The sequence below is a fragment of the Diplotaxodon limnothrissa genome, linkage group LG4 (assembly GCF_057381915.1).
Source record: "Diplotaxodon limnothrissa isolate DT_005_m linkage group LG4, D_limnothrissa_male_GT1.1, whole genome shotgun sequence".
NCBI lineage: Eukaryota > Metazoa > Chordata > Actinopteri > Cichliformes > Cichlidae > Diplotaxodon > Diplotaxodon limnothrissa.
The window spans coordinates 20,840,480-20,868,314 of NC_140599.1; the positions used below are offsets into that span (position 1 = coordinate 20,840,480).

At 44.8% G+C, this 27,835-nt stretch overlaps 1 protein-coding gene across 2 annotated transcripts; it reads left to right on the forward strand.

The window, feature by feature from the left end:
- The first annotated feature begins 748 nt into the window (after window positions 1-748).
- glis2b (GLIS family zinc finger 2b) lies at window positions 749-27,766 on the forward strand. Of its 2 annotated transcripts, none has more exons than XM_085352443.1 (7): window positions 749-804; window positions 24,177-24,371; window positions 24,457-24,587; window positions 25,953-26,108; window positions 26,206-26,339; window positions 26,431-26,549; window positions 26,974-27,766. In XM_085352443.1, exons 2-7 carry the CDS (start codon window positions 24,194-24,196, stop codon window positions 27,684-27,686), a joined length of 1,431 nt encoding a protein of 476 aa, XP_085208569.1. In that variant the 5' UTR covers window positions 749-804; window positions 24,177-24,193; the 3' UTR covers window positions 27,687-27,766. The 2 variants fall into 2 exon arrangements, with proteins under 2 accessions (XP_085208569.1, XP_085208570.1); XM_085352444.1 differs by having other exon boundaries at window positions 25,971-26,108.
- The last annotated feature ends 69 nt before the right edge of the window (window positions 27,767-27,835 follow it).

Sequence of the window (27,835 nt, forward strand, 5' to 3'; positions counted from 1 at the left end):
GTCTCCCCGAGTGCGGAGAGGGAGGAGAGAGAAAAAAATCAGGCAGAAGGCACACGGGGATCACTGCGCGAAAAGAAACCAAAAACAGCCCTACCTCTGCATCTGGAAAATCACCGAAGAAGCTAGAGACGATCCTCTCCCTCTACCCCACATCCCGTCGCCAACCCGCCCTATCTATCCTATCCACCACCACCACTTGGTGCCCTCCCACCCCTTCACCCCCGCCCCCTCTTTGGAGAAGCAAGACCACCCATAGGAACCCCTGTACTTGACCAGCGTTGCCATTAAGCGATGCGCTTTGAATTTAGGAAGAAATCACCTATGCGCTTTTGATGCACAGCACAAGCAAGTGGTCTTCGTTGTTTTTTCCTCAGCGGGAACAGTTCAGGCTAAGGATCTCTGGGTGTTTGCACTTTTTTGACGGGTTTCCAGTGTCGGGATAACATGCAAAATATCACCCCACGACCACAGACAAGGCTGTCATCCTCGTAGACAAGCCTTTATTTAAACGAGCAGCTGTCACACACGCTGCGTTTTAAGGCTTATGTTTGCTTTTCAATGCTTAGAAATAATCCTGACAATGGTCTGCAAACGGACCGCCTCTCCAGACACCTAGTTCTATTTTCCCAAGACATGACAGCTGTTTATTTCGTTTTTAACGTAGAAAAAGCAACAAACTGACGAGGGGTCTTCTTGACACAGACGCCGTTAGAGCCACGGGACTTTGCGTGCGAAGTTTGCACAGCAGAGATCGGGACCAAGCCGGAGATATCTCGACCACATCCACGGCATTCTCGCTTCAAGGTAAGCCAAAGGCAACCCTATCTGAGACGTCAGTTCTGTGTGTTGTGCCCACTTGTCTTGCGTGGTCACGCTGGTGTGAGTGCGCTCCTGCTTTGTGAGGAAAATTTGCGCGAGTTCAAACAGGGCAGTGACCTATTTTCGGGGACTCTCTCCAGCGGTGCGCCGAAAATCCTGCAGCCAGGACTCCCCGCTCTGTCACAGCCAACAGGCCGGTGGAGGCGAGCGTGCCATCGCCGGGTTTTGTGCCATTCACCCACAAACCGCGTCACCGACCTTTTCCGCGTGTCTGCATCCGTTCTTAATCCAGCATCCCCCTCCACAGACCCCGAGAGAGACATTTTTAGAGCAGTGTCACAAATCTCGCCCTATATAGAGGCATGCATCACCGCTCAGCCAGCTGTTGTGCAAGACAGAGCCTCCCTGATAGAAGCTCTCTGATGTTTGCCACCGCATCTGATAGAGAGTTCAACGTCTCGGTGATGTTTGTTATTGGTAAATAACGAAGATGAGAAAATACTTCTTTTTTTTTAACTTATTTTCTCACTTAAACTTTTCATCTTGCTGCAACTGGGTATAAAATGTGCTGTGATTAAATGGAATATTTTGCCCATAACTATGATCTTAAGACCTCTTTTAGGTCTTTTTATATGCCTGCCATTGTGTCATTTTTTTCCATCCAGTTCTGAGTTAAATGCGACCAAGCATGTAGCAAAGGGGGCAAGGATGAGCCCTGGCAGAGAAACCTAGATAAAGCTCTATTTTCCTCCAATTAAGCAATTCCACTGTTCCTAAGCCTAATTGTGTGCACACTGGGACTGGGCCTGGGATGGACCTTCTCCCCATTGGCTGCCTCCCCTGGTCCCATTGTTCCAGAAGATGCCAGGAGAGAGAGAGAGCCGAGCTCTGCCCTGCCAAGGCAGACCTAACAAGGCCTACGCTGGAGGGTAATAAGGCCTGATCATTAAAACGCATTAGGCCACAAGCAGAACGAGGCACACTCAGGGGCTGGGATAAGAGCTGGATGACTGTATATTTCCAAGGTGACTGTGAGGTGTTCTGTGAACAATATAGTGTGTTGGTGCATGAGAAAAACCGTCACACAGGCAGCATGTGGAGAGAGGAGGTCTGGCCACAGGCCCACTGGACCTCTCTCAAAGAATGTGGGGAAGGAGCGAAAGAGGCCGTAGAGGCTTTCTGCACAGGGAGAGACTCCTTTTGCTCCCTCCCTGAGGCCCCCACTATGTAATCCATAAACCTTCTCAGAACTGTGAGCACAGGTGCTCCTCACATCCACAGCCCACTGGCTGCATTGTTTATCCAGTCAGCTGATGATCAGCAGGTCAACCATAACATCCATCCGAGAGAAAGACTGTGGTCAGACGGAAAGGCATTTATCACCATCGCTATTCAGGCAACGACTCTCTCCCACAACATTTAGTCATTGCAGAGAAAAGTCTCTCATCTCCACCATAAAGCCAGATGTCCACAGAGCTCCAGCTGTGCATCTTTGTGGTGGCATTCCACGCTCACAGGATGTGTGTGTGTAATTTTCTTGCTGTATATTTCCTTTTCCTTCCCTTAATTCATACTTGGCCATATGTAGGGAACTGGACTGCTGCTGGGAGCAACAACTTGCACCGAGTGCTAGCCAGAGTTATAGGTCTGACAGCCTTTGGCTGCTGTAGTTGGTTCCTCAGAGGATATGTACTATTAAGGCTGTCCACCGTGCCAGTCTCTAAAATCAGATCATGGGTGTGGTATTCACCCCCTCCTCAATTTTCCATGTGTCTTGAGATTGCACCGCAACCGTGACATCATTCAGTTTTGGTCCAAACTGTGAGGGAACGGCAGCTGTTTTATGGTGGAAAAGGTGGAACTCAAAGGCGTACTCCTGCGTCAGCATTACCACGAGGTTTGTGGTAGAGAGATGGTGGGAACCCAGGGTGCACTTGTGCTTAATACCTTAAACGAGGCCCAATACAAATGGACACCATAGATTTGATTGTTACATTGTGCTTTTTGCATTGCCGCCAAAGAAATCCTCATCTAAAGTCTAAAAGGTGGCAGAAGCAAGTTGGTTTTTTTTCACAGTTTCATGTAAAACCACAACAATATGTTTGCTACTTAAGAGGGGAAAAAACACTGTGCGGAGGGCAAGGATTGCTACCAGTAAGTGGGTGGGATGTAAGTTGCACAAACCTGCTTGGTAAAGCCAAGTTGAGTGTTCGAATTAATATCACAGTGGGGCTCCGTAGCTGCTAGGGATTACAGGCGAGCTGAAAGGCAACTCAGCAGCAGGGGAGGGAGGATTACAGTGGTCAGTGAATGAGGCAGCATGCAGTGAAAACAAGGCACCTGATACACACTTGCGTTTATCTTCCCAGGGATAAGAGCTGCAGCACTTGAGATTTCCCATGGCAGAGCCTGTCCTTTCTGGGGTTTGCATTTGTAGAGAGTTAACGCTAATCAGATGAACAGCCTCGTGCTTCATGCATTAGGGAAATGTCACGTCTCGAACGCGTTTGGCGGGGTCGTGCATTCAAGCTCGTTACCAGTGATCGAGGAGATGCAAGTGTTGTGCCAGAAGAAATGTCTTTGTACTGAAGCTAGGCGGAGAAGAGAGGATGGTCAGTTTTTGGATACATTTCTAAGAAAGCTGTGCCTATTTGAAGATAAGTCGCAATGAATGAGTTGCCTGTTTTCATTAATTAATTAAATTATTGCCAAAACGCTAAGGCAATGTAATCATTCAATTGCTTACCACTAACTGTACATAAAGGGTGGATAAAACCACTTTGGCATCATCCACTGGTTAGTAAAGTCCTCTCTTGTAGCGTCAAGCTGAACATTGTATGTAAATCTCAATACCTGAATGTAGATAAACTTGTATATAATAGTAAATCACTTCCAGACGAATCAAATCTTTTATTCTTAATCATTGCCACGTGCTTGCTGAATGACACAGACATATTTTGGAGCGCTGCAGACTGATGTGTCTGTATGGGTCACACTCTTGGACCCATGCATTAAGAATAGACAAAGTGCATACAGTGACTTGACTCATTCTAGTTTGAAAACTGAAAAAGACCAGTGCATACCGCTTTGCTCCCAGGCTGGCTGGGGCTCACGCACCGTGCATTTTTCTCCAGTTAAACTGTAACCACTAATCACCTCACGGCCTCACTGCTTCCTCCTCGAGCAGACCATTCCTGTGTCCCCAGGGTGGGTTAAACTACCCCTCAGCCCCCTGCCCCGAGGGGATATATGGTCTACCCTTTTCTTAAATCACCTGTGTGGGACATCCTAAATGAGTGCTCGGGTTTGGCTTTTTCTGTGAGGATCGGTGAAGTTTAGGGTCAGTTCCTCTGCTGCAAGTGTGCAGTCCTGCATTTCCAAAATAAACACAGACAACTCAGTGCTTCACTCCAACCACCCCGCCCTACCTCTTCCCATTCTCTTTAAAGCGCCTTCTGCACTCCCTGCTCAGTATTTCTATCATGAGAGAATTTCAGCTCGCAAAGCCTTGCAGACAATATGCAGACCATGTCTGGGGCAGGGCACTGCTGATGAGGAAAGATAGAGAAAGAGAGCTAAGACATGGGAGATTTTAGAGGAAGACGCTCTCTTTTTTTCCCTTTTATTCTCCTTTCCTTTTTACTTTTTGTACTTTTGGTCCATTTCCAGCTTCATTGTTACTGTTTAACTTGCAAATGAAAGTAAAAGTAGATCTAGTTTGACCCTTTAAGGGATCAGAAAGCTGAGTTAAGGGATCTGCCAGTTGTACAGTAATATACCCAAAGTATTGTGGTTGAAGTGGAGCCGCAGCTGGTTTATGTTATTATTACTTGCTCGGTCAACACCCTGGATTCTGTCGTATGTGCAGTCCAGTTTGACTTTGTGTGTTTGCTTGTTTGAGGAGAAAAGAAAGGGAGGAGCTCTGCCCGTGAGTATGGCTGAGGAGTATCGGACTGGGAAGGGAGGAATTGTGAGGGTTTCTTTTTTTTTCTTTTTAAGAGAAGGGGGTGAGGGAGAGAGATGGGTGAGGCATTTCTAAGATTCACATAAGGCTCTCAAGTCTGGGCCTGGGCCTGGCTCTCTGTCTGGGCATATCCAATCCTGTCAGCTAGCTTCCAGACTTTGCCCCCTTCACCCCCCTCCCTCCTACCACCCTCTTCCCCTCCATCCCTAATTCCCTGAGACGCCATTTCCTCCTCGCGTTCAACTCGGCTTCTATTCCCTTCTCTTCCTCCGTCCTTCCCTTACGTTTTTTGTCTCCCACTTTCCATGAGCTCCCAGCTTCGTGTACATTACATAAGACATTCTCCATCTTATACATGCAGTAAAAGAGAGAGAGTTAGAGGGGGGGAAAGTTTGGCCTCTTAGTGTTTGTACCTTCTCTGTGGTGTTGTGGAGATGTTGCCAGCACTAATTTAATTCATATGTACCGTGGTTGTTTTCCCTTTTTTTCCCTCTTACCAGGGAGCCTTATGTAATTTGGGAATGTTTTAAGTTTGAGGCTGCTTTTTGAGACTAATTCTGACCTCAGACGCTTCTGTGAAACAGCCTCACTGTTTTTATTTGCTCGCTAAAAGTGAATTGGCTTCAGTGGCCATCTTAACTATTGATGGTCGCCATCTGAAAGCCGCGTACTCGCTCTTTGTTTGCTCGTGTCTTTAATAATCGGTGCTGTCAGTCATAGTTGACTTTGCCATTCCTTATCTGATTCTAAAGTGTTGGCATTGATTCAGATGCAAGAGCATGGCTATTTTCTTGACCTTCAGCTCTAACTGAGACTCTTTCTCAGGCTGCCGATGTGCGGTTTGTTCCACAACACATTTATTTGGTTCTTCGCCGTTCGATCTCTCGTTTCGCCAAAACGAGAGGAGGAATCGGCACCAGATCTTTCTGACGCTCAGCTCCAACTGATTGCACGACTTGGACGCGTCAACAAATTTAAATCGAGAGTTTAGTGCTGTTCCATTTTACAGCATTATGCTCAACCCTGTCTGTCGCCATCTCAGTCACCCTCCATCTGTCCCTTTGCATCTGTCCCTCTGCTCTCTTTTTCCCTGCTTCCCACTCTTGGATGGAGCTTCAAAAAAAAAAAAAGGGAAAAAAAGATGAAAGCTGCAGGGTGGAGCCTGTCACCAGTTGAGCTAGAACACAGAAATACAGAGAAAAAAGGAGAGGGGTGGGAGACAAAGGTAGAAAAAGAGAGAGGGAGAGAAAAGACTGTCATATTGACCTTGTCATATTGCCAGCCATGGTGGGAGGAGACATGGGGCGGCGGGTTACTCAGAGAAAACAGGCGCTCCATGCGAGGAGGGAGAACACAGGGCTGCCATTAAGTTGGCAGAGCCTCACAAGGAAAAGACAACACAAGCTTTGTGCCTACATGTATACGTGCGATCACTGGAGAGGGACGAAGAAGGGCTAAAATGGAGGTATAGCAGACAGTCTGGGAGTTGGGGGTACACTGAGATTTAAAGAAGCAGGAGCTCCACAACAGTGCTGCTGCTGTCCATAACATGAAAACATGCATCACGTCACTTAGTCTACTAATTGCTCTCTGCTGTTGTGCATTTCTCCCTCTTCCTGTTTTCCTTCCTTTTCATTATGCTTTGGCTTGGAAAGCAAAGCCCCTCTTCTGTCCCTCCTCTTTGTACATGAACACATTCGTGCACACGTATAGACCCACATGCTAACAAAGCCGCACCAGTGGAGACACTCCCAGAGCACATCTGGGCCCGTGCCCCGCCTTCTTTGTTATTGCCATTCAGTACAGTTGGTGCACAGGTGTCGCCCAGCCCCGCTTGAGAGAAAGCGACAGGGGTGAAGGAGTTTAAAAGTTAAAGGTGCAGCAGACGTAAGCCTGCAAAATAAAGAGAGCGCCCACCGACTCCGTGCCTCGCCTCGAGCCTACAGGAGGCCGCGTTGCATAAAGTTGTTGTTGGAATCATATTACCGAGGCTATTGAATAAGAAGACCTACTTCCCAGGGATTTCTCTATTGAGTTGCAAGCAAATGAAAGTGGCTGGAGTCAGTGTGTAAAAAGAAAGGGGTTTGTTTCTCATGCGTGTGGTGCTATAATATTCCCGTCCAGGAAATGACCGTGAGACAGACGAACCCCTCCCAAAAGCTGGAGCGGTACCACAGCGCTCTGAACTGGTCTGAACTCCACAGCACACAGCTAAGCATGCAGCTCACTCGTGCATGGGTTCGTACCCAAGAGCCGGACAGTCGGTATGTCTGTGTGTGCCCGCACTGTGTGGATGCATACTATAATTCGCACCCCAATCCTTGATGAATCAATAGACCACAGGGACAGATCCACCGGTGCTAAAAGTAATTCAGTTCTTCTTAATGTGCCTCAGTTTCTATAAGTATCAACCCTAATAAAATGCCCTCTGACTGTTTTGAACTTTGTAGAGGAGAAAGGGAAAGAGGGGGTTCTCTGACTTTCCCATGCTTTCTTACTCAGATGCTTTATTCTGGGATGTTACCAGTGAGAAAATAACTTGTCCCGTTGAGAGTTCAGCTGAAGACGTTTTATGCACTCTGAGATGTTTTGAAAAGAGTTTAAAGCTCTCATCGTAATTTAAGTATATACTTTCATACATCCTCAAATTTTAGTGTACACACCTGTTGGCTTTGAGCTGAAGTCATTTCTCTTTAGGCTTAAATCCTGAGCTGGGTTTTAGGGAGTGGTCAACAATAGCTTGTGTGTGTGTGTGTGTGTGTGTGTGTTGCTGAGACAACCTGCTAATTTAAAGATTTAGGCAGGTGCCAGTGCTTTGCATTCCTATCCTGACCTTGCGCTCATTTCTGCTGCCTTTAGGGGACGTCTGCCTCGGCACAGTTGGTAAAGCAGATGTGGGTCCACGCGCTCGTGGAATCATTTTTTTTTTAATTCATAACATAAGTTTAAATCTTTTTAGTTACTTTAAAGTGCTATACGATTCAGACTTTTAGTGGAAAGAATTTCACTCCACGTCTGTTGTATATACATAGTATTAACATATTTCATCTGCACTGCCCCACCAAGGAAATGAAGAGGAAAGGAGGTTTACTTTGAGAGAAATGCAGACTTCCAAATCAAACAATGAAATTCGCTCCTTCGCTTAAATGTCATATCGCACGTCTGGCTGTTAGAATAATGCTAATGTTTGTGTGAGTCAGCTGGAATGACAGCATCTAGTGTGGGAGTAGCAAAGAACCGTCACTTCCGAAATACAGACCCTTTTCAGTAAATCCCAGCAAAACAGCCGCAGCTGGTTAGTAGGCTGATGTGAGGATGGGTGTGGGGGTGGAGAGTCCCGATGTTTGATAAATTAAATTATTTCAGAAGTTCCTTCAGTAGATGTAATTTAGTGTGCTCGAAAGAGGATACACAGCTGAACGCACGCAAGCAAAAAATCACCCAAACTTTTGCTTTGGGAAACATAAATGCTCACTTTTATCATAGCTGTTTTGTTTTTTTCCTTCTTCTATCACCCAGAGCTCACACAGTGTCGGGCTGTTTTAACTTCCTCTCTCATTGGCTTCATTCCTTCCTTTCTTTCGTCTCCCCATCTCCCTTCTTTCCTCCGCCGTTGCTTTCCTACTGAGTGTGGTGTGGTGACGCCCCTGCTTGGCTGGTGCTCCAACTCCAGACCCTGTGATTGCGCGCAGGAGTCAGAGGATTGCATCACTGCCTGTGGGGAGCGGCCACAGGAATGGACTGAAGGGGGGGCAGCAGGGAAAAGAGAGATAAAGAGTCGTAAGAGAAGTCAACAAATGAGAGGGAAAAGAAGGGGAGAGAGCGATGACAGACGCTGAGTATATAGATGTAAAAAGTGAAGAGCAAGTCAAGAGGGAATGGAGATGAGGCATGTTTTGTTTATGTGGAAGTATGTGAGAGCAAAGAGGAGATGAGGAGTGAGGGCTGGAGGGAATGCAGTCGGTAGGCTGCAGAGGGGAGACGGGCCCAGCAGAGTTACTGTGGAGGTCAAAGTAAGCCTGGGTGGGGATGCCAATCAGATATTCAGATCTTCTCTTCTCTTCTCTTCTCTTCTCTTCTCTTCTCTTCTCTTCTCTTCTCTTCTCTTCTCACGGATGGCAGTAGAGCTGAGTTCACTGGTTGCTATTGCCCCACTGGTGCATCACCAGATGCCAAATGTTGTGAAATGCCCTGCGTTATTGTAAGATTACTCACCGCTCTTCAAAGCCTGCGGTACCGCTGTGTGAAGTGCCTTAAGCATTAGCGTCGGATGGGTTCACCGCTTAAACATTCATCAAACAGCCAGAGTAGATGTCCTCGTTTGGGGGGGGGGGTAGCTTGTTAGCACTGATTGCTGTCCTGATGCTACGATATACATTTAAACTGTTAATTAAAACCTTATGTGGCCCATCTGATTGTGAATGGGGAATAGGTGGGAGAAAAACAATCCAGTGACTCAAAACACATGCTGCTACACGTGGGCTCACAGTCACGTACAGTTCATGTCATACAACAGCTCATAAACTATAGCCGGGTAGGAAGGTTCCTAGCCTCGCGCCAATATGTAGCAGTTGTCTCCTGCTTTACCTGCCTCTTCCTTTATTTTTTCCATCTTACTACATAAAAAAAACCATACATAATATTGTGAGACACTGATACAAGAGTAACTGGCAAATTAAAGCAGTTCTATATACTTTTTTAACATACCTCTATTCTCTTTCCTTCTATTCACCCACTCTCATCACTCCTCACCTAACCAAGACTGCCACAATCCCTGGTTTAGCGGGCCATAAGGCTTACAGACACATTGTGAAATCTCAGTCAAATGGCTTTTTATAGATCATTCGAGGCCTAATCTCACTATATGGCAGACTAAGTGGAATTGCTGCTTTGTTGTCAGGTCTGGTCTGAGTGCTGTTACTGCTCCATACGCAGCCTGGTGGAGTGTGTTGATTCAAATTACAGTTTTTCTCAAATGTTAAAACACAAAAGCCAATCCTGTAACCCAAATGACCAGTAGTCTAAACACATTTACCAAATGTAGCCACCATATTCCAGTACCATAAACACATGTCACATGAAGACACAATTCACAAAACACAACCCTCTGTACTCATAAATCTAAACACATCTTTCCTTGCTAAAACACATGTTGCAAAACAACTCTGCTCATATTCTCAAATGAAAGCCCATGTGATGCAAAATGCTTGCCACAGTCACCAATCTTTGAACACAGGGAACACACCTGGCGTCATTCACTACACACAATGACTCAAAATTGAAGACACTTGTTGCTAATGCTGTACCCACATGTAAAAGCAAGTTCAGAGTGCACAGTATGCTGAAGAGTCCAAACAAACACAATGGATGAAGGCAGAGTCAGGGGAAGAGGAATTTGATGCAGAGGAGGGAGAAGAGCTGGCCCTGGAAGAAGAGGAGCAGGCCAATGAGGAAGAGGAGTTCAAATGAGAGGAGGAAGAGGAGCGACCAACGAGGAAGAGGAGAAGGCCAACATGGGAGAGGAGAAGGTCCAGGAGGGAGAGCAAGACAACCTCGCACCATCATTACTGACGAGATGCGAGCAACAGCTCAGCGACATGATGCCGCACAGTGATTGTGGTGTGTGTGGTGTGAATAACGTAAATAAAAAAACTTCACACCCTGTTCATGTTTTCAAGATTACTGTTGTGTGCAATAGATTCTGTTTTTGCATTGAGTTGTGTTACAGTAGTGTACGTACATGCAGGATTTTCTATAGATTTATACTACTCATATGAAACTCACAAATCTAAATGCCTAATCCTCTGCAGAGATCTACGACGATCCGTTACTGTATAGTTTCTAAAATATGCATCGGCAGTTATGAAACAAAGAACCTTCTCACAAATTGGGCATTGTGTTTTCAATAGTTTTGCTGTAGTGTGTAATGCTGTGTATAGTGTTTACAGTTTTGACAGCTTCGAGCTGCTCTCTTGGTGTGGGAGTTTGAGTTTTGCAGTGGGAAGGTGTGGTTGTGTTTATGTAGCTTTAGAGAAGGGTGTTGTGTTTAGACATTGGGGGACCTGGTGGTAACGTTTGTGACATGTGTTTTAGCATTTGAGAAAAACTGTAAACATACACAGCACATCAACCCATAGCTTCTAGTAACAGATAACTGATGTCAAGGGGCAAGACCTTACACTTTCACTGTAAAAATAAATAAATAGATGAAATGAAATTAAAAAACCCCTCTAATGTGCTCCACTTTTCCTCTATACCGGACTTTCCGCCTGAATAAGCCATGAAATGTATTTGACCAATTCTAATCAGACTACAAATGGAAACCATAAAGCTGCTGTTATCCCACAGATTCTGTACATCTATGGGGAATAAATCAGAGATTAAAGCGATTATAAACATTGACATCAAAACCTCTCTAGTGGATAAACTATGTGATAATAACACACTTTCTAAATTAACCCCAGGCATTATGAGTGCATATAAACATCATTAGTGCATATCCTACAGGTCTAAAGTGCAAGTCTGTAACATGAAACTACGGTAAATACCTGGTAGTTTCCTCTAAGGGATCAAATAACTGGGGGAGCAGGTAAGAGACAAGCTGCACCCTTGGACAGGTTGTAGGCCTAACACAGACAGAGAGAAACGGCCGTTTACACCTACAGCCAATTTAAAATCACTAGTTAACCCAAACCAATGCTTGTCTTTGGACTGTGGGAGGAAGCAGAATACTGGAAGAGAACCCAGAGACGGGGATAACCTCCAAACTTGACTGAGAAAGGCTCCACTTTGGATGCAAACCACAACCTTCTTCTTGTAAGGCAACAGTGCTAAGCACCACCCAGCCACCATTTCCCAATATTGGCTATTATTATTATATCTCTATATATATTTATATGCCACATTCCCCTTTTGCAACCTCAGTTGGATTGCTAAATAAACGACCAAATTATTAATGTTTATAAAAGTTGGTGTCTCACCAGCAGCTGTATTGCTAAAGAAATAAGAATTATTATAATGCAAAACAGAGAAGAGCAGGAAATACTTATATAATAGATGGTATTGCATTTCTTTATAGTGATCACAACTTTGTGCAACTGCTCTACAGTGAAATTATAAGTCAAGTTTACACTGCAGTGATAAAGAAAAAAAATGCTTTTATTAACCAAAAGCTTTACATCACAAGAAACACCACTGTAAGTGTGTGCTCGTCCCTTCTGTTGTAGCAGTCGCCTTTTGACAACAAACCACAAGTGCGACCCGCCCTCCTCGTTCAGTGCCTCCCTCCCTCCTGGCACCTTCCCTCCCTCCCTGCCTTCTGCCTGGAATTCCTGAGTGTCTGAATGCTCTGGCTGGAGGCCATCAGTAGCTCGCTGAGAAGTTTCCTGTTGCACCCTCTCCCTCCTTCACTCCATCTATCCCTTCCTTTTCTCCTTCTTTCTTTCCCTTGCTCTTTTCGCCTCTGCTCTGTTGTGTCTCGGGCCTCTTTCTTCTTCTCTATGTCGGCACCTTTTATCTCTTCCCTGTCTTTTATTTGTAGATGATGTATGCCTAATGTCTTTTTAAAACCCTCAAAAGAGCAAGTGGCAATTTTGTGCTTATTCTTCCCTGAAGCATGTTAACACATGTGCCCCCCCCCCTATATATATTCCAGCCACTGTGACTCCAGCAAAAATAGTTTTTCCTCAATAGCCCTTCCCTTGTGGCTCCATGCTTGCTGCTATTACATAATCCTGTGTAAGATCCTGTGTGCCTTTTTGCAGTAGAGTCAAAGACAAGAGGTAAAGGTTTGAAGGAAAAGTATGAAAAATTGGAGACACCAGTAAAACTTTTTGAAATCCTTATTATGCATATGTTTTTTTAAATAAAATGTTTTAATACAGGAATTGGCTTTGCAGTATTTAAAGCAGAATCTTGTGTAGTATTCAATCAGAGGAATGTAAGTAAAGTAAAGTAAAATTTTATTTATATAGCACCTTTCAAGATACTATCACAAAGTGCTTCACAGAAGCTAGAGCATAAAACATAACATTAAATGTGATAAGAGTGAAGGTGGAATATTAACATAAAGGGATAACGAAGCAGTAAATGTAAGAAGAGCAAAAAAAGCAAATAATGAAGAAATAAATATAAGAAGAAAAGGGGAATATGGGGCCCAGAGGAGTAGGAGGAGGAGTGGAAACTGAGGTTTCCTGTTTGAGGAGGTGGCTGGCTGAAGAGGACAGAAGCAGGGGAAAAAAAACCCTCTCCTGTGTGTGTGTTTGTGTGTTGAGTGATCCATCAGGGGCTTAAACGAGGGGGGTTGTATGTGTCAGCAGAGGTGGGGTCACTTGCGGTTATTACTTCGAGCAACGTCGGCGATGAGACAAGTGTGAGGGAAAGAGTGACCATTTTTGGGTCTGTTTTTCGTGCGTCTCTAAATGCAAAGATTCGAATCATCGGCCTTTAACGCGGCTCAGCTGATGATGAACGAAAACGCCTTTGTCGCATCCTTCTCGAATTGATCTCACCTTTGACACGAATCCATGTAAATCTGACTCTTGAGGAAAACTGCAGATTGGAGTCACAGTTGTTTAGAGTACTGCGCTCGTTTGCTTGAAAATGTGAGGGTATTGTTTATTTCCTCTAGGCCTGGGTCACAGATGTTGAACAGGGGTCAGAGGTCACACCACACCCTCACCTGTTGGATATAAAGTCCTGCAGGTTTCAACATGACTGGTGCTGCAGCTGTGGGTCGCTACACATCAGCGCCAAGCCACAGAAAACCTAGAAACACATTTACTAAGAGAGTTACTGACCTTTAGTTCATTAAATGTGCCAGGCAGCCGTTGTGTTTGCTTTGTGATGGCAGAAAGTCCACATTTAGGTCTCAGTAACCCCATAATTGTTCTGTTTAAAATGTGATTTAACCACACCGTGCTATAAAAAGTTTTTGGATTTCTGAGTGGACTATACTGGCTCTGATTATGTTCTATCAACTGATATATGCGCATACACATAAGAAGACTCCTTACTGCATGCATACTCTTCCACGTGCATCTTCAAATAATCTATTCCATTCTACTCTATAGACATAGTGCTGTGCTAAAGTCTTGAAGCACTCATCATTTATTTATGTTTTGCTAAGAAAATAAGTGCAGTGATTTATTCAACAAACAAGTGCAAACATACATGGAAATGCAGTATATTTGTGCTTATAGTTCTAATGAGTTTGAAAGTCAGTATTTGGTAAAATCATCTTTATTCTTCAAAACAGCCTGAACTCTCTCAGCCAAGCTTCATTGTAATTTCTTTAAGTCGTTTGCAGGACTAGTTCTCCAGGCTTCTTGAAGGACATTCATTCTTTGGATGTTGGTCGCCTTTTTTGTTCCATTCTCTGCTATGATGATCTCACGTTGCTTTAATAATGTTGAGGTCCAGGCTCTGGGGAAGCCATTGTGTGTGTGAGTGTGTGCGATTCTTCTTCTTTTAAATCCAGGTAGGCTTTTACTGCATTGGGAGTGTGTTGGGGATCATTGTCATGCAAAAAATAAAGCCATTCCCAGTCAGATGCTTTCCAGATGCTACTGCACGGTCGATCAAAATCTGACGGTACTTTTCATAGTTTCAGCAATTTTGACAATATCCTCAACACCACTGACTGAAATGCAGCTCCAAACTATGACAGAGCCTTCACCGTGTTTTCCCTCCCTGTTTCCCTTCCTTAAGAATGACTTCTTGACTCTTCCACTGAGACCATTTCTGATGGGGCTTCGGTGAACAGTAGTTGAATCAACACAAGGACCAGATGCATCTCTCAGGTCCTGTGTCATTGTTTTTTTTTTCAATTTCCTAAGGAAATGACTTTCAGATACTGCTCTAGATAGTTTGCTTTTTTTTAGGACAAGATTGCGCTACACACCACTCCAAGTTATGCCAACCTTTTGGCTAATAGCTCTTTGGGAATCACCTTTTTGGTTGTTTAAAAAAACCTTTCATGCCCGTGAAACTGTGTCATATTTGGCATTTTGTGTTTTCGTGACAGCTATGACAAAACTTTAAAGGAACTTCAGAAAGCCTAGAGAACTATTCCTCAAGACCACTTACAAAACTACAATAATGTCTGGAAACTTGGAAGCAAAGTGGCAAGAAATGCGTGGTGGCTAAACGTTTGCACTTTATACGTGTTAATGTTAAATCTTTTTTTAATTACGAATGAAATTGTTTTAAATAAAGCTGTATTCGCTCAAATATATTCATAATGGTATTTTGAAATATGTGTAAATGACGTCTCTGATTTTACTTATATATTTATTGCCAGTTTAATATTGGCTTAAATGGCATTGTTTAGCTTAACGCCATCGGTCACTAGAAGCTATCTTTCTCATCATGCTTTTTTGCTCTCTCTGTGTTCTCTTCACATGTGTGCGTGTGCATGTATGTGTGTGTGTGCGCACATGCGTGCGTGCGTGTGTGTGTGTATATAAGAGAACGGAGAGAAAAAAGAGAGCAAAGAGCCCCGGGGAGAACTGGCTTGCCTCCTACAGACCACCTCCCAGGGTCACAGCAGGAGGGAGATTAAGTTACAGCCAAACTCGGAGGGGGTTTCACAAAATGTGTACGCACACACAAACACATTCCCTCACTCTCTGAAACCCACACTGTGACAACAAAATATTGCACAATGCGATTTTATAAACTGTAAAATAATCATCTTATACTGCACAATTATAATGTTTTCTGATGCGTTTTATTGGCGCGTATCTGCACCATCAGACCAAGCAGACTGAGCTGAAACGCAATCCTCACCAGATCAGATTAGGGTAAAGATCAGTCGGTCAGAGTGGGGTCAGCAATGATCCATGTGAGCCTAGCCTCAGAGCACAGGGGTGTTGAAACACATAGCCCTCCTTTGACCTGAAGTCCCCTTGCACTATTTCACCCTATAAGTAACCGTGCCGTCTTTCTCACACCCTCCAGTCTCGACCCAGGTTCACCCCTGAACACACACATACTCATACTTTATCAAAGCAAGGTCAGCAGAGTAAGACTCAGGTGGAAGGGTTATACAGGGGAGTAAGTCACAAGGGTTGTTAAAGAGGACATGCACAAGCCTCCTTTTTAGCACGCTTCCTCCTCCACTTCCTCCTCACCCTCGTATATCCTCGCTGTGGCCCCCTCGGTCATCCCTCTGCTCCGCTCTCTCTCCCGCTCAGCTGCTGTAGTCAGTGTTTACTCTGCTAGAGCGAGAGGAGAAGGCCCAAAGAGGGACAATGCCTCCTTTCAGAGACACTGTTGACCCCCACGACTGAGCGAGGAAGTCTGCATGGGGGCCAGCCAACACCCCTTCCCCAAACTTCACAGCCATCCGCCATTAGGCTTTATACAAATCCTCGCATATCACACAGACGTGCACACAGAGCACCGTACTCTTTCCACCTCAGTATCACTCTTTCTGTTAGGCACCCTTTCTCTGTCTCATTTTTCCCACAAGCCCCCCCTCTCAGTGACCGAGCGTGGAGTCAAGATCCCGTAAATCCTGTCCAAGATCCACACTCTGTGAGTCACTTCCCAGCCACTCTACTATTTCTCCATTAAGGAACAATCACGAAGGCAGGTTGAGGTGAAATTCAGCACATTCATCAAGAGTTATACTTGTCAAGTCCAGTAACCTGATGAATGAGTAGTAAAGTAGGGGGGAAATGCCCTCTGCAGCCAATTTCCAGATTTGACTGTCTGCCGGCTGCACTTTTACTGCATGTCCACACTTCTCCTGTCTGTCTGGGTTAAAAAAAGTACAAAGCAGGTGTAGCACCTCTGGGATCACATCAGTGAGGTATGGATTGCTCTAGGCTTTGTAGTTATTGTTTAGCTCGCTGTCATTAGGAAGTCCAAGAAACTTTTAGGTGAATCTTGTTTTAAATATTTGTCACATTGTTTACTTAGGGGCCCCTTTCTTTTATAAGGCCTTCAGGTATTACCGTTTACTCATAGCAATGAACATAATTGCCCCAGGCTGATAATGAATAAAAGCCAATGGAGCTTTAAGCCTACAAATGACACATGTGCAGACATTGATCAGTTATTTTTTTTATCAGCTTGCTGCTGATTAAAATGATATTTTTCCTCATTCATCTCAAAGAAATTAAAGCTGTAGTTCAGTGGACACATGTAAACCGAATAATTAAAAAAAAAACCCTACAACTTAATGTTGAACACTTATTTATTTATTTGGAATTTAAAAGCAAGAAAAGACTGGACAGTAATGCTCTTTTGGGAAAAAAAAGTGGCATTTTCTCAACATGCAGCAGATATATTGTGCATGGAAACAGGGCAGCACGGTGGCACGGTGGTTAGCACTGTTGCCGCACAGCAAGAAGGTCCTGAGTTCAATTCCAACATCAGGCCGGGGTCTTTCTGTGTGGAGTTTGCATGTTCTCCCCGTGTTTGCGTGGGTTCTCTCCGGGTACTCCGGCTTCCTCCCACCGTCCAAAGACATGCAGCTTGTGGGGATAGGTTAATTGGATAATCCAAATTGTCACTAGGTGTGAATGTGCGAATGAATGTGAGTGCGAATGGTTGTCTGTCCCTGTGTGTTGGCCCTGCGACAGACTGGCGACCTGTCCAGGGTGTACCCCACCTCTTGCCCTATGACAGCTGGGATAGGCTCTAGCGCCCCCCGCGACCCTGAAAAGGACAAGCGGAAGCGAATGGATGGATGCATGGAAACAACACTTTTCTTGGCTAGCTGTTGTTTGAGTGGGCTGGGGGCTGATGCAGAGGCGTGCTTAATAAATTGGAGAAAATGAACTGCATAGTCCATTTTGTGTGTGTGTGTGTGTGTGTGTGTGTAATGAAAAACTTGGGACATTGTCTAATGTATCAATAAAAACAGAATATATCAGGTTATTTTGAATTTGATGTTACTGCAACATCTCAAAAAAGTTGGGAATGGTCCGTGGATGCGTAGCATCCCCTCTTCTTTTAACAACAGGCTATGGACGTCTGGGAGCTAAAGAAACCAGCTGATGGACTGTTGGGAGAGGAATGTCGTCCTGTTCTTGTCTGATTTAGGATTCTAGCTGCTCAACAGTCCTGTGTCTGCTTTTTCATTTCATGATGCATCAAATGTTTTCAGCTGGTGAAAGGTCTGGGCTGCGGGCAGGCCAGTCGGGCACGGAGGCCACTATGAAGCCATGCTGCTGTAATAATTGCAGTATGTGGTTTTGCTGAAATATGCAAGGCCTTCCCTGAAAAAGACGTAGTGAGGGTGGGAGAATGTAATTCTTTAAAATCTGTATGTACCTTTCAGCACTGATGGTGCCCTTCCAGATGCACGAGCTGCCAATTCCATTGGAGCAAGTGCTACTCAGTACCATCACAGATCCAGGTTTTTGAACTGAGTGTTGATCTCAAGCCGGGTGGTCCCTCTCTTAGCCAGAAGAGAGAGGGTCAATGTTTTCCAAAAATAATTTCCAATTTCAATTCGTCTGACTACAGAACAGTTTTCCACTTTACCTCAGTCCATTTTAAATGAGCTTTGGCCCGAAGAAGACAGCGGTGTTTCTGGTTCACATATGGCTTCTTCATCGCGTGATAGAGCTCTAACCTACATTTGGTCATAGTACGGTGAACTGTGTTGAAAGACAATAACTTCTGGAAGTTTTTTGAGCCCATGCAATGATTTACATGACAGAGTCATGCCTGGTGTTAATGCAGTATTGCCTCAAGGCCTGAAGATTTTTGGTCTTTTCCCTTGCGCACAGAGATTTCTCCAAATTTTCTGAATCTTTTGACGATATTATTTATTTTGAGCAACTCTTGTCTCTCTAAGATGCTGTTTTTATATTCAGTCTGTTGCCAGTGAACATAATTAGTTCTAAAACATTAGTCAAGCTGTTTCTTTTTACTACCCCTTCCTTTTCCAGCCTTTTGTTGCCCCCGGCACTTTTTTTGACCTATGCTGTTGCCATCAAATTCAAAATGAGCTGACATATGTTTTAAATGGTGCATTTTCTCAGTGTAGACATTTTATATGTTTAGTATGTTCTAGTGTCAGTGGGTTTATGAGATTTGCAAAATCATTACATTCTGTTTAGTGTAATGGTATGCACAAGGAGCAGCCAGCAGGGAAGATCTTTAGTGGGTGGAGAACCTGGTAGTAGCTCTCTGCTTGACATCAGGTGCCAAACCAAATTCTATGCCAATGTTATATGGATTCAGAAATTCCATATCCATTCCTCATTGCATGGACCATAATGCCGATGGGTCCCTGCATAAGATTGAGCAGGATTTATAGAAAGGTTAAGCTGATTCCTGGTCTGCGCCTCGGGGTGAGGGCTTTTACGAATTTAAAGTGGATGACAGGCGATTTTCTGCTACTTTGGCCGAACAATAAAGCCAAAAAATTTCTTGGCAAGCATGTGTGGTAGGAGTTACAGCAAGTTAGTCATAGCCACCCAGTACAGCAGAGAATGGGAGTAGTATTAACTGCAGCAGATGCTCATATTCACTATGAGATTTTTTAAATGTTTATTTTCACAGTTAATGACAACAAACTCCACTTGACAGCAATTACCAGTAAAATCCCGCCTTTATTGTTAGCAACATTCATTATGTGTCACCATATAATTTACAATAACCGTGTGATTGAAAACAATAATAAGTGAATCTCCTCGTTCGGAGGTCTGCACTGGTGAAGCGAGAAGCATACAGCCGGTTAAGGACTAACACGCAAAATCTCAGGTTCTGTGTTTTACTGCGACACCAACATTTCTTTAACCCAAGAAATCATGCGAGTCATTTAACAGCTTCACATTTTTCATGTGTTCATTGGTTGTGTGGTTCACTATATTCTGGACAATGTACACAAAGAGCTTATTTTAAAGCAGAATGCATGATTGTCTGGGTTTTTTTTTTATTATTAGTTTGCTTATAGGAGGTAATATTTTATTTACCTACTGATGCTGGACTTTGGATTTTTTTTCCCAAAGAATTGTTGTAAGATGTGTTTTTATGTGCATGTGAGGAAAATGGGTGTCTCTTCATGCATCACAGCTCATCTCACCGATGACGCTGCTCTCATACAGTGCCTTCTTCTGTTTGCATCAGTACGTGTGTGAACTATCATCCTCTTATCTATGGCTGATTGAGTCTTTACACCCTTCCCAACCCCCTGGCTGTGTGTCTGTATTTGTGTGTGTGTGAGCTGTTGGCGATCCCTCGTTGGGATGGCGAACCTGGTGACCTCCCTGCTCCATGCCTCCCAGAAACAAGGGCTTCTCATGTGGCTGCTAGCCAGTTGCACTGAAAGCCCACCATTCACGACTAGCCATCCCTTCTATGAGTTTGTCTCGGCATGTGTGCGAAGGAGAGGGGGAACAGATGGATAATTTTTGAAATTACAGTTTGAGCAATTGCTTGTATGCATGTGTGAGCAAGCATGTATATCAGAAAGAATCTGTGTGCATATGGTATACACTTTATAGACACTTAAAATAAGAAATTATAAAACTGCAACAGATGGAGAAGATGTTTGTGTAGAGAAGCACTGAATCCTAGAACTTTATGTTCAGAGGATAGCTTGGCTTAAACATTCAAAATTGTATGGCATAGACTGTATGTAAATGATAGTCCCTTTAGCTTTGTAGCTGCCACTCTAGCAATGAAAACATTTACATGGCAGGCTGGGATTATTAGCTGTCAGCTAATGCCAGCAACTTTGGTCAGCATACTGAATCTGTAGACCAGGGATGAGAAAGTCATTTTTAAGTGGGCCAGACCTGTGAAAGTCTCCTTTCTGTCAGTGTAAACAAGTTTAATTAATCCCCAAAATATCTTAATAAAAGAAAAAGAAGTGCAATTTTAATAAAACATCTCAGTCTTTCTACGTGATAAAGAAATTCTGCTCCTGAGAAAAGGAAAGAAATCGGTGTGCACAACTCTTTGGGCTTTGGGCTTACCGTCCAGTAGCACTGACTTCAATTGTGATGAAGTGTTTTGAAAGACTGATGAGAGATCACATCACTTCTTCACTTCCTCCCACCATCGACTCACTTCAGTTTGCTTACCGGACTAATCGTTCCACAGACGATGCCATATCTCACCTGCTCCACACATCCCTGAGTCACCTGGACACTGGCAGAGGGAATTATGTTAGGATGCTGTTCGTGGACTACAGTTCAGCATTCAACACAATAATTCCCTCTAAGCTTTTCACCAAGTTGACGGATCTAGGACTCAGCTCATCACTGTGTCAGTGGATCCTCAACTTCCTCACAGACAGACCCCAATCAGTGAGGGTAGGAAAACAAGTCTCCCCCTCCATCTCACTCAGCACTGGAGTGCCTCAGGGCTGTGTTTTAAGCCCCCTGCTGTACTCACTGTACACTTATGACTGTGTAGCCACATCCGACACCACCTCCATTGTCAAGTTTGCTGACGACACTGCTGTTGTGGGCCTGATCTCCGACAACATCGAGACGGCCTACCTGGAGGAGATTAGGAACCTGGAGACCTGGTGCCAGGAGAATAACCTCCTCCTAAACATCAGCAAGACTAAGGAGCTGATCGTGGACTTCACTACAAAGCAGGCGAGGAATTACAAACCCCTCATCATCAGTGGCACGCCAGTGGAGAGAGTGGACAGTTTCCGATACCTGGGTGTCCACATCACTCAGGACCTGTCATGGTCCTGTCACATCAACACCCTGGTTAAGAAAGCCCGTCAGCGTCTCTTCTTCCTCAGAAGACTTAGAGATTTCCATCTGCCACTGAAGGTGCTCAAGAACTTCTACTCCTGCACCATCGAGAGCGTCCTGACGGCAAACATCTGCACCTGGTTTGGGAACAGCACCAAGCAGGACAGACGAGATCTGCAAAGGGTGGTGCGCTCGGCAGAACGCATCATTCAATCAGAGCTCCCTGACCTGCTGTCCATCTACACCAAGCGGTGCAAGTCCAAAGCTAGGAAGATTATGATGGACCTCTCCCATCCCAACAATGGACTCTTCTCACTGTTGAGGTCTGGGAAGCGCTTCCGCTCCCTTAAGGCCAAAACAGAGAGAATGAAGAGGAGCTTCTTCCCCCAGGCTATTCGGGGCCTGAACCAGGTGTAGGACTGGACTCTCCCAACACGTCACTATAAGACTGGACTCTCACACACGTCACCACACGCACCACCACACATTTCCTATAATCCTATAATTCCTATAATTTATAATCCTTATCTTTATAATCTCTTCTGCTATTTGCACATTCTTTACTGTAAATTCCTAAGTTAATTTGTAAATTTTTGTAGTAAATTGTAAATATTGTAAAACTTTTCTTCTGTCATTTAATGGTCGGGCATTGTACAGCTACAAGCATTTCACCCCCATGTCATACTGTGTATGGTTGTGTGTGTGTGACAAATAAAATTTGAATTTGAATTTGAATTTGAAATTCTAAGACATGAATGTGGACAATTACAGAAAGAAGTAGTAGTTCTGGTAGCTTATTGGCCAGACTGCCCTGTAATATAAACCTGAAAGTTTTTATTAATTAACAGAAACAATCTTTTTTCAGCACTTTCTATAGTAGATAGTGTAAAACCAGGAACTTTCTGTCATTTAATTGTTTATTAATTAATCACTTTATTGTAGCCATGGCCATGCTGGAGTTCTGTCACTTAGAAAAGCTATAAAACGTAGATTTTCCCGAGCCGTTCTGTGGGTCAGATTGGTTTCTTTGCCGGGCTGATTCTGGCCCCTGGACCTTATGTTTGACATCCCTCACATAGACTGCATGGGTGACACAGATTTTTGCCAATTAATGCAAAATAACATACTGATAAACTGCCAGAATTTCACTCACTCAAACCCAAACGTGAGTAGGAAACAGTAGAATTAAAAATACTCCAGAACACATTTGGAACTCTAAAATTAAGCGTTTATCATAAAATGGGGGTGTACTGAGGTTTCTCACAGATGTCATGTGGATGACAGTTAGACATAATAGACGTGATACAGCCATCGGTTACTAGTGAAAAATATGTATTCCCTGACTGGATAGCAGTGGTTCCTGGAGGTTGCCTGCTCTCGGTGGGGGAAATCAGATTCAAAGAGGGCAATGTACCAAAAACTTCTTAGTGATTGCTTTGGTTGTTTGCAGATTACTAAAGTTACTGTAGTTTTTCACATATGTCTGCAAATAGTTGCTAACTACTAGCCGAGCAGTAGTACAATTTGGTAAAGTGAAATAAAAAAAGTGTTGCTAGAGTAAAAGCTGTGCCTCAGCGCAGCAGCCAGCTTGTTTCATAAGGTGCAACTTGGACTTTGAGGGCGAATGGTCTCCATTTATGCTTTCAGTACAGCTCAGAGTGTAGCTCGCCAACGTTTGTGGACAAGTCCATCACTTCCATTCAATCTATGACTGTAGTAATATGATAAAGACCAAACAACCTCAGGGTTTGGAGTGGGTGTGCAGGGTTTATCATAACTGATTTCAGCTCCGACAGCTTTCATACCCGGCCGCAGAGTCAGCGCTCTTGATAAGTTTGTCTACACCTTCTTCCCAGTAGGCCACAGCAAAAAAACAAAAAAAACAGAGCAATGGCCACCACCGTATGGTGAACAGCAGGAGTTTACAGCTGTTGAATTACCTTAGTCTCCTTAGGACAGAAACTCTTTGTCCCTTACTGTACACCACCTGCCTGTGGCCAGTCCAAGTTGCTATTGAGCTGCACACCAGGGAATTTAGAAAATGAACTGAAGCCACAAAAACTGTCTGGACCACGATAGAATTCCTAATTCATTTAGTCAAAAGAATGTGATTTTTTATTTAGGAAGTTATTGTTAAGGATTTGAACTCATAAATATAACAATGGGCTTCATGGAGGTGTCCAGTTCCTGAGTCATAATGAGAGTTAGAAGAAGAGTCATGCCCACAGCCCCCAGTCTGGGTCCAGAGGTCAGTGTTTTTAGAGGAGGGAGGAGATAAATGCAGTGGGTACAGCTGAACTTAAAGACCTTCAGGGTTTGGTCTCAAAGGTCTACGGTGTCTGAAGGTGCACGGTCTCAGGGGTGGGGGTGATGTGACGGAGCGAAAGAGTGGCCAAGGGGTGGAAAGAAGTCAGGCTAGTGGTGGGGGTGACCATCTGGATTGGATTGTAGACATTCCTCAGGATGAGTGTTCGTAAAGGTCGAAGAAAAAAAAGAAGAGGGGTCACTGGGCCCTCAGTGTGTGTGTGTGTGTGTGTCTGTGTGTTTATTATTCTTTGGCTCACTCGGTGTTTCAGTTTATGATTGTGGTCGGTTCGGCAATGTTTAAGGTATTTCTTCCCCAGTGGGATCGTGGAAAGGGAGATACTTTCAACAACATTTACGTGCGCAGTACTGCAGGTGTATATTAACGCCGAGCTTGCACGCACTTGCAGGAGGGAGGTCTGCGATCATGCTGTCGCTGGACGAGCCTCTGGACCTGAAGCTTCCTCGGAGGGCCAACGGGAAGGACAGAGGGGCGCGCAATCCTCCTCTCTCACCGCTGCACCCCAAACATGCTCGCCAGCTCCACATGGCAGATGATGGGACAGCAGTCATAGAGCCTGCCTCACCAGCATCTCCACACACAGGTGAGTAATAACAAACCACAACACAACTGTTTCTATGTTTAAGTGGACACACTGAGGCTAGTGTCCCTGTGTTGTGTTTTCATAGGCGTGCAGGTGGTCCCTCATGATCGAACAGACACTCCCACCCCCCCTGCAGTGGACCTGAGCATGTCTCCATCCTCCCGCCACACCCCAAGCTCTCCAGAAATGACCAACGGAAACTACATCCCTTCAGGCGTGAGTATATCAGAGCTCAAATTCACACACACACACACACACACTCTGACAAGCACACATAAGTGCTCCAAATCCACATTTTCTCATACTCTCATACTCTTTTCTTCGTTCACCTCCAAGTTGTTGTTAAAATGAACACCGTCTCTCACTGCAGCGGTGAGTGAGCACACTTTCCTGTCGACAGCTAGGAGTGAGTCAGCCTGCTAGGGTCAGCAAATCAGGAACAACATCGGGTTGTGTCACATTCACATAAGGGAATCAGGCTATGGAAAGGGTGGGAGGCCTCTGTGTGAGACAGAGTGGCAGAGTGAGGGGGTAAAGTCTTATCAAACACCTCTTGTGTCCCCAACAAATACCTTTGTCTGTGCAACTTGGACTCAGTGGCCCTGCTGGCATGATGTGTGTGTGTGTATGGATGTTGGTGTGTACATTTATAATCGGATTTAAGACATGCAGACCTCACGCCGCCTAATTCAATTCCCACGCAATTGAATTGAGGCATGCTGGCTGGGGCCATTCAGTCGCCCCACATCTTATTGAGTCTCACATCCCTCCAACTCAAACCCACCGCAGCACACACTTAACTTATCCCTGTGGACATAGATTGGAGACTATCAGTCTATCTTACCGTCACACCCAAAAATAAGACCTCTTACAAAGTAGCTCACACACTTTTTGCACACAGAGCTGCAGCTCAGTGCAGGGAAACGGCGTCATTTTATGAAATTTGTCACCTGCGCATTCTAACACTGAAGACTGTGATCTCTCTGTACGCCCTTTTTCTCCGTCTGTGCTCCCCTTGAAATCTCCGTGTACCTGTGTGGCTCTTTGTAAACGCAGCATTTCATCCTTCCCGTTCTCTCCTCGAGCTAAGATAAACTGTGTGTGTATGAGTGTGTGTGGGTGAGCTGGTGCATTAGATCTTTGAGCCCCAGCTGAGATCCAGCGAATCTTACATCTCTCATGCCGAGCTCAGGGATGTAGGGAGGTTTTGTAGTGCACAGCGGGAAACTACTAGAGGAAAAGTGGAAGGGATTTTTTTTTGAAGGGAAGGACATGAATCTGCAGTTCAGTACTCCATTGATAAAAAGCGACACTTTTACTTTGTCAGTCAGTCCGTCCATCAGCACCTGTCTGCTTTTCCAATGCAGCGCACTCCACAGCTTTAAAGCTGGAAGTGCAACAGCTAGTACTAAACAGAAGGTTTCACCCTTATACGATCATAACTATGGACAGTGGCAGCTGAGTGTTATTTACATATATCCTTTCATTTTCTGGGTTTTATGATATACAGTAAAGCTTGTGCAGCAGTTTAATAACTCTGTTGCTGTTTTCCCTCTTTTTTTTTTGGTTTGTTTTTACCAGAATTCTCATATCTCACAGGCCTTCCAGTTCTTTGTGCCAATAGGACATGGGACAGGACTTCACCTTCCATCCTCTATGTTCATTGGCCAGACTAGTGACAAGAGATCCTCTCCAGATCTTTCAGCAGATGAACAGCTAGCCTGTCGTTGGAAGAAGGTAAAGCTTTTTCTGATGCCCTTGCAGGGAAGTTTGAATCAAATCAAAACAACTGCATTGTCACAAGATTATATTCAAATGCTTTTCCCTCCCTTAGTGCCATCTGCTGTTTGACTCCCTGCAAGACCTGGTGGACCACGTTAACGACTTCCACGTCAAACCTGAAAAGGATTCTGGGTACTGCTGCCACTGGGAGGGCTGTGCTCGCAAAGGGAGAGGGTTTAATGCTAGGTGAGTTGAAAACGGTTCATTTTGTCTCTGAGGGGGGAAATTCAACAAGTGAGAAATAGATTTAAAGCTTTTTCGTTTGTGTGTGCCGCAGGTACAAAATGCTCATCCACATTCGCACTCACACTAATGAGAAACCCCATCGCTGTCCCACCTGCAACAAGAGCTTCTCGCGCCTGGAGAATCTCAAGATACACAACCGCTCACACACAGGTCAGTGGTCAGAGCCCAGTGAGTACTGACGGATATCTGAGGCAGTGTTTGCTATACAATTAAACTGTAAAGTAAAAATTAATAAGGAAGTTCTTTATAATAGTCAGCTTGTGTTTTTGATGGCTTCTATCGAGTCATATTAAATAAAACATGACATTTTGTAAATGGCGATCTCCATTAGAGTAAGAAAGCAGGCTAAACCGAGCTGTGCTCATTGGCTGACTTGTGATTGGAGAGTCAATAGATAACAGCTGTTTGGTTTCAAAAAACTAAGACGATGACTGCAAAAACATTCAGCTTGAGGCTGTGAAATCCTTCATATAAAGTCTCTACTTAATTCCTACAAAGGCTTTTGTTTTTGTGGAGTAGATTTTTAAGATTTTCTGAATGAATCTAAACATCTGTATCATCTCTCCCCCTGCAGGTGAAAAGCCCTACATTTGTCCGTATGAGGGTTGCAACAAGCGCTACTCCAACTCCAGCGACCGCTTCAAACACACACGCACGCACTATGTGGACAAGCCCTACTACTGCAAGATGGTGGGCTGCTTGAAGCGCTACACAGATCCCAGCTCTCTCCGCAAGCACATCAAAGCCCACGGCCACTTTGTGACTCAGGAGCAGGGCTCCTCAGGTGGAGTGGGCTCCCTGTTAAAGGGAAGTCAGAGCGGGGGGTTTACTAGTGGTGGTGGGAAAGATTCAGAGTTGTCCTATGTGAGTGGAGCCCACATTATAATCCCAGGGGCAGCGGCTGCTCTCCTGGGAGGCCATGCTCTGCAGGGCCTGGGTGGAAGCCTGCCCCTGTCCCCACTCAGTTCTCGGCCCCTGGACCTCAGCACACTGGGCTGTGCCAACTCCCCTCCTGGCAGCTTGGGAGGAACATCCATCCTCTCTTTCAACGGCTCCCCGCTGGGTCTCACAAAGTCCCATCTTCTCTCCCCCGCGTTTCCCTCCTCGGCCCTGGGCCTGCCGATGGTGCCGGTTCTGGGGCCCGCATCCGAGTGCAAAGGAGAGGAGGCAGAGAATGAGGTGACTGGGGGGGCCCTGAACCTCTCCACAGGAGGGTCTCATGATCCTTTGTCCTGGGTCGTCATCCCCCCAGGCACTGTGGTGCTCAAGCCAGCTGTGGTCAACTGATACACACACACACACACACACACACACACACACACACACACACACACACACACACACACGTTTTACTAACACACATTCCAGAAGAGCTCAGGGGGTCGGGCTGGGAGGGTCAATGCCATAGTGAGGGTCTGGGCAGTCAAAGGTGATAG

Coding starts and splice junctions, on each gene's coding strand:
- glis2b (XM_085352443.1), top strand. CDS start 24,194: ATGCTGTCGCTGGACGAGCCTCTGGACCTGAAGCTTCCTCGGAGGGCC. Junction 24,588..25,952: donor GAAACTACATCCCTTCAGGC/GTGAGTATATCA, acceptor TGTTTTTACCAG/AATTCTCATATCTCACAGGC. Junction 26,340..26,430: donor GGGAGAGGGTTTAATGCTAG/GTGAGTTGAAAA, acceptor TGTGTGCCGCAG/GTACAAAATGCTCATCCACA.